General features: G+C 31.3%; 1 protein-coding gene across 3 annotated transcripts in view; it reads left to right on the top strand.

Moving 5' to 3' along the window:
• Positions 1-7,073, top strand: part of LOC117174806 (proteasome activator complex subunit 3) — a 13,601-nt gene that overhangs the window by 4,056 nt on the left and 2,472 nt on the right. For 2 of the 3 annotated variants that reach the window (XM_033364182.1, XM_033364183.1), the window contains exons 2-4: positions 2,114-2,146; positions 2,219-2,539; positions 5,042-5,178. In XM_033364182.1, coding sequence (XP_033220073.1) covers positions 2,114-2,146; positions 2,219-2,539; positions 5,042-5,178 — 491 coding nt within the window. Of the gene's footprint in view, positions 1-1,848; positions 1,977-2,113; positions 2,147-2,218; positions 2,540-5,041; positions 5,179-7,073 lie in introns of those variants that run through there. The other variant, XM_033364181.1, reaches the window with a different exon arrangement.

The following is a 7,073-nucleotide window of genomic DNA, read 5'->3' on the forward strand; positions in this document are numbered from 1 at the left end:
AGGCTTGATAAGGGACTATATTTTGTCCGAAACGTCGCCAAGTTTTTTCAAATTTAAACTCGTGTTTTTTATTTCTTGGACCTTCTAAACCGGAAACTATATTTTATATCAACCAAAGGTCGAAACTGAAGAAACAATTGATTTATACGAAAACGGATTCCCTCTGCAACAAGATGTGATATTATCCCTCCACACCTAGAAACTCATAGTATTTTTAATAATCTTAGATTCTATGATCCTTTCAATAGAATCAAAATTGACAAACTTTCTAAATCAGTCAAAATCAATATTTTAAATACCGAAATAAGGGATGTTCACTGTGAAATATTCGATATTAATCAGCAACTCAAACCACGCTGATAATTGAAAATTTTCACTCTCAATCTTTATATATTAATCGTTTTATTTATATCATAATTTTGTGAAAATTTCTGTTTTACAATAAAGTTTTGTGTTTTTTAACAGGCTTGATAAGGGACTATATTTTGTCCGAAACGTCGCCAAGTTTTTTCAAATTTAAACTCGTGTTTTTTATTTCTTGGACCTTCTAAACCGGAAACTATATATTATATTATACTGGTTCATTTCAAAAGCCTTAGTCGTAAACAAATGTAAATAATTTGAAATTGAATTACTTAAAATAGAAAGCCGTGAATCGTTAAAATTCCAAGGAGCTTTTAAATTTTTAATATTGAGATTCCGGTGCAAATAGCCATGGCCTAATTTAAAAATAAAATTTTGATTTTTGCAAAGTTTGAACAAAAAATTTATAAGCTTTTTAAGAATTGTGAAAGGCTTCCAAAAAATAAAAACATTTTCTGAAGATTGCTAGGAAAATTATAAATAATTTTTTATTTTGAAAGTTTAAAATTGGTTAAAATAATATAATTTACATTTTTTTTAATTTATTGATTGATTCTTCACTTCAGAGCACTGAAAATGATAACATGGATGTATATCTTTGGAACTAAATCTGAGTTTTTGAACTCTACAATTTGTAAAATTTAAAACTTCTAAATTCGTCAGTTTAAATTAATTTAATTTTAGATTGTTCAATTACTATTTTCGATTTTATAGGTATAAGTTGTTAAGCATTTGAATACAACATTTTTGAATCAAAAAACATTTTTTTCATTGATTCAAATGGAAAAATGGTTAGGTTTAGAGTTCGAATTTTTAAATTTAATTTACTGAAAAATGTTTTCGAAACGGGAAAAATCCGGGAAATGGCCGGAAATTGTTTCCCGATTAAGACGGCCACCTGTTTAGGTTACTTAAAGTAATATAGCTGAGACATCGAAAAGGAGTTGAAAATCCGGAACAGAAAAAAACATCCGCAGCTGATGGGTTAATATACATATCTGTACAATTCTTCAACTAGCGTGTGATAATATGATGTATTGTATATTACAAAACTACAATGTAAAAATAGTAAACTTGATTGAAAGCGTAAACTCGAACGATTATAGTTTTGCACACGTGAAGGCAATATTAATAAAGATAATTAATTGTGTGTGTGTTATTTATGATTTACATATTTATCAATCTAAACATAATTTCTTTAAACATAAATTTCTAATTCTTCATAAAATTACGAATACTTTTTTATTCTTTTCTAATTGGTAGATTTAATCATTCACATTGGCTAAAAAATTCTTTTTAATTTGTAGGTTTTTTTCTGCCAAAAACTAAATATTTGAATTATATAACAAAGTTGTTTGATAATAATGAATAATGCGTATTTTCATTGGTCATGGCGAATCTTTTCAATTGCTTTTTATTTCGAATAGTGGATATTTGGTAACCTATAAAATTGTTGACATTTTGTAAATGTGAATTAATATTTTGAAACTTGATATATCTAAACAAATGCATTAATCTAAATTGGTATTCCATATCATAGTACGTGAAATATTTTTATATTATACCCAATGTTTCCGGCACTATTCTGCAAAGTGCAAAATAATAACCCTGGGGTATGGACAGACATTTTATTAGAAATAATACTTTTATCACTTATGTTACTTATCTACATACTTTTACAGTTTATAGTGTATGGTTGTTTCAATAATTTTATCTCACTACCAATAATGATTTATATTTCATTTTGCAGGTTCAAGAATACAAAGACTCGCTAAAAACGAAGGTATTTATTCGAAATCTATAGACACTTAAGTTTTTGAAATGATAGATATTATCGTAGCTTCTTTCTGTTCAGGCGGAGAAATTAATTATAAAAGGATTTCCGGAGAAAATTGTGAAACTAAATGAACTGTTGGAAACACCAGGATTTCGTAATCGGGACTTGTCTGAAGTTCATCAAGAATTAAATATACCCATTCCAGAGCCAATATTACTCAATCATTCCCAGGATGGTCCACCTATGAAAAGAGCCAAATTAGATAATAGTTTAGAAGAAGTATCCGGCACAAAAGTAATGGTACTCCCCAATGGACCAGTTCAATGTAACAAACCTCTCTGCGAGTTAATTCATGTAGTCAAACCGTACATTAGACAACTATTAGAAGACTCGAATCTTGTAAGTCAAATTTTTTTATTCATACCTGTTCACGCTTTCATTAATAATCAACAATGCGAAAGTTAGATTGATCAGGGGGGTAGCTCGTGACGCACGACTTTTTCACTATATACATTATATTATATGCAAAATTTGGATGTTTGCATAGTTTTTATTATGGTCCGCTGTCCGACTTTTTTTATCAAAGCCTTAGAAATACACAATAAATAACCAAATACTGCACTTTACTTTAAAGAATGATCATTCTAGATTTGAATAATAACTACTTACAATAATACTTCCATGTTGACGGTTTAAGTTTAATATAAGTTTATAATTTTGAGAGAAACACAAAGACGCCAGCTTGGGTATCCAAACCTTTTCTTTGTCCTCCAAACCAAGACTCGTAGGGCCACAATTATCAACTATCTCGACCTTGATTTTACTGAAAATAACATCATGTCCCTTATGAGTAATCTTTGCGACCGAGGCGAGATTTGCTCATAAGTCCGGAACGTATAAAGTGTCACTGAACTGAATCCGTTTTTTAATGCTGTTTCTACTGTGTCCGATTTAAAAAAATCCTCTGCTAATAACACTTCAGGCGTTGCTAGCGAACATACATATTTGGCACCGTTTCCAGACTGCTCTTAAGGCTTTTCATTTTTTTACAGCTTTTTGCCCGATGTCCGATCGTACCACACTTAAAACACTTCATGTTAGAATAATTCTTTTCCGTATTATCGTGCTGATCCTGCCTATATTTCATATACCTATGCTCCGTCCTTTTCGCGACCATCGCGTTTTGTACCGTCTTAGTACTCGTATCTTTACGCGCGTTGAATTCTCTGATTTTTATTCGGCATGTATATACCAAAAGTCCAAGCAAATGCGAACGTTTCTAATAAAAATCCGGTCGAGAACGGCAGGGGACACTTACAGTTACATAGATCAGGACGTGCTTTCCATATTGAAAGGTTCAAAAAAGTACATGTGAATAATAATATAAAAATATATTGTACCCAGAATATTAAAAAATTTTCAATTGTATTCTAACAGTTCAAGGGTTAGTATTACTGAATTTTCCGTAATACGAGCCCTGCGCGATCTGGAACTGGATTTAATCTTATGGAAAATTTCGTCATAGTAAACAGTTCGTATTATACACTGGAACCTTTAAAGAAAGGTCCTTCATATAACGCCTTCCTAGAATTTCTGCCGGCAGCATTCGTTGATGAGAGGCTTCAAGGGGTCGAGAGAGGTACCCGGGTCCCCAATTATCCGAGTAAATTTACAAATACCCGTCATGAAGTCCCAGGCCTACTACAAAGCAGATAGTGCGAACACTTTTGTACATATTTCGCCTAATATCATATGTGTTCCTGCTAGAAATGGTTCATTCGGCTCAGACTGTTTACTTTCGGAGACCCGGCGATATCAAGTTGCCTGCGAAAATATATATTTTTTTATTTGATTTATATTTCAAAAATAATTTAGATTTATTAAAACAATCTTCATCAATGTTTTAATTATTATTTATTGATTATCTTAGGAATTTACAACGATATACATTTGCAAAAATCACCTCTTTGATTTTAATTAATGATTTTTTAATTATTTCTATTTGAATAATTATTTATAAAATATGCAAATACAACAAATGCATTTCTTTAGTATAACATATAATATTATATTTAGAAATGCAAATATGTTGCACCATCCATATAATTTAGGTTTTAAAGGTGGCATGGATTTACTTGTCTAACTCGTACAATGATAGAAGTATTATTATAAATAGTTACTTTATAAGTCGGGAACAATTGTTCTTTATTATTTATAACATTTTAGTTAAATAAATGTCACATATATAGTTAAAAATGGTTCAAATCTGGAAAAGGAGAGAACATTTTCCATATACGATAATGCTATATACTGTTTCACGAAAGAACGATATTCCGCAAACACGGAATATCGTTTTCAGCGCGCAGCTTCGAGGGCCAGCTAAGGTTATAATAAATTTCAAAAGGCATTATTTGAAAAGAAATGGGGTCTGCCTTTAACATCGATTAGCTTTATATCGAAGGAAAAAAAGATGTCGACGCATTCCTTAGAAAGAAACTGCACGGACTCCAATGCACAAGTGAAAATCCCCCACCCCGTATATAACTCTCCACTTTCTTCTGCAAGTTTTCTTTCCAATACTTACTACATTTCACGTCATTTATTACAATCTGCTTGACTTGCGCCTTAAAAAATAATGGCATGGGACAATTAGTGTATCTTCTGCGCCAATTCCGAATATGCTTTCTGGCTATCTATTCTAAAAAAAATCAAATCCCTACACCAGGTTTTCGAAGGCTGAAGGTCTATTGATTTGGCTACACGAATCCGGTGGAGAAATTTAATTTTATGGAGGTTATAGATTTCCAAAGCGAGATTGGTTCAAAAGCTACAATGAGTGTCAGAAAAGCCTAACCAGTGGAATATGCTATAATGTTAAATAAAATAGTTTTATCTTTGCAGTTAAAAATGTGGATTTCATTCATGATCCCTAAAATAGAAGATGGAAACAATTTTGGAGTTTCAATCCAAGAAGACACTCTTGCCGAAGTCCAAGCCGTCGAAAGTGAAGCTGCTGCGTATTTTGATCAAATTTCCAGGTGATAAAATAGTTTTACAACGAAATAGTATCCTAATCTATCGGCTCTATCAGCCGTTTCGTGAAATTCTGCAGATCTGCATTCTCAAATACTCAAGCTTTGTAGAAATTCGAGACAGCGGATACTATTGCCTCGTGTAGGATAGTAAATCAACATATATAGGTTTTTGGGGTTTAAAAAATTATTACAAATGCATCGAGGGGGCGGAGGTCGTTCTTGTAAATCATGACATATGAGAGGATTGGGGCACTCTATGCTTGATGTCACGAAAAGTTTCTTTGTTTTCATACGCAAACTGAAGAATATGAAGGACATACCTCCTAGCTGATGATGGGGAAACTCATACTGATGATACTTGAAAAATATTAAACTGTTATTACCGCATGCCGCGCATTGGCCAGCAGCTCCCCTATCTATATATCTTATAAATTTGGTTTAATTTCGAATTGTTCAGAGAACTGTAAAGTACAAATATGTATACCTAATATGTGCAGGGTGGGCACGGTGAGGCTTACCAAAAAGTATGCAATCCCGCATACATGCCGATAAGAATTGTTCATAAGCATTATTCATAATTTTATTTTTCTTGGCAAATAACACCCATGAAATGGCTAAACTATTAGCAAATAATTGTATAACTAATCAGTCACGTTTAATTAGCATTTACTTTAATAATTAGCAGCATTATTTTTAGGTGGTAAAATCACATTTATATTTGTCATATTCTTTGTAACAAATACAAAAAAATTTCGTTTACTTTTTACATAACTCGTATTTCTAATAAACAATAACTGTAAAATACTATACTATTTGCACTAATATTAATTAATCACATTTTAATAGTCGTTTGTCGTAAAAATATTAAATTATGCCTATTTTTAGTCTTTATATTCTTTGGAAAAATTGTCTCTAAAAAATTGTACAATTTCGTAATTGAAGCTTTTAAAACTCAAAAATTAAATTATTGTGATTTCAACCATTCAGAAAATAATGCAATCAATATAAATATCACTTTGATCGAAGAAATACATTTCTTAGGTTATTCATCGTAAATTATATCAGTTCTTTGAGGTTCTGAATTGCGAAAGAAAAAGCTCGCCTTGACTGCAGATTGCGGTAAAAATTCAATTTTCAGTTTTTAAATAAAATAAAATCATGCATCCGAGATATGAAGTTTTTCAATACGGGCAAATAAAGTTTGATGTCGAAAATTTAGAAGATTACGAGTAGATCAATCGAGAATTTCAAGCTTCAAATTTCATGAAATTTCAAAATCGAATTTGTGCAGTGAGTAAAAAACAAATTTTCAATTATTTGCAAACATAAAAACTTGCTCTCGAAATATGGGGATTCTAAATAAGAATAAAAAAGTTTGAATGGAAAAAAATTATTTTTTTTGGAGAAAATCAAAATGGTACACTACTGCGCTAGTATCAAACCGAGCCTTTTCAAAATATAATATCTTTGGCCTTGTAATTGGTCGAGAATATTGAGAATTTCCACTTGTGACGTCATTTCAAAATGTCCGAATACCTCAGGGAAAACAAAGCATTTCAAAATTTATTCAAAAAGAGCACAAAGTATGAGATAAAAATTTTAAAAAACGGACAAGGTAGGTAGGACAGGAAAGTTTGAAAAAAAGAGTAAAAAGTAGGAAAAAATAGTTGAAAAACTGGAAAAAGTAGGGTATAGTACTGCTGGGATTTGGGAAAAAATCCTTAACTGTATTTCGGATAGTTTCCTTGAGCCGCCTCTCGTTAACTACATTCAGGTGACTAATCGGATTTGCAGTTAACGGTGTTCTTCGAAATCACGGCAAAGTAGTGCCTATACAAACGATTAAATTAAAAACAGATTTTTCAAACGTATTTTTAAATTTTACTGTTTTACTAAAT

Source organism: Belonocnema kinseyi, chromosome 6 (genome assembly GCF_010883055.1).
Source record: "Belonocnema kinseyi isolate 2016_QV_RU_SX_M_011 chromosome 6, B_treatae_v1, whole genome shotgun sequence".
Taxonomy (NCBI): Eukaryota; Metazoa; Arthropoda; class Insecta; order Hymenoptera; family Cynipidae; genus Belonocnema; species Belonocnema kinseyi.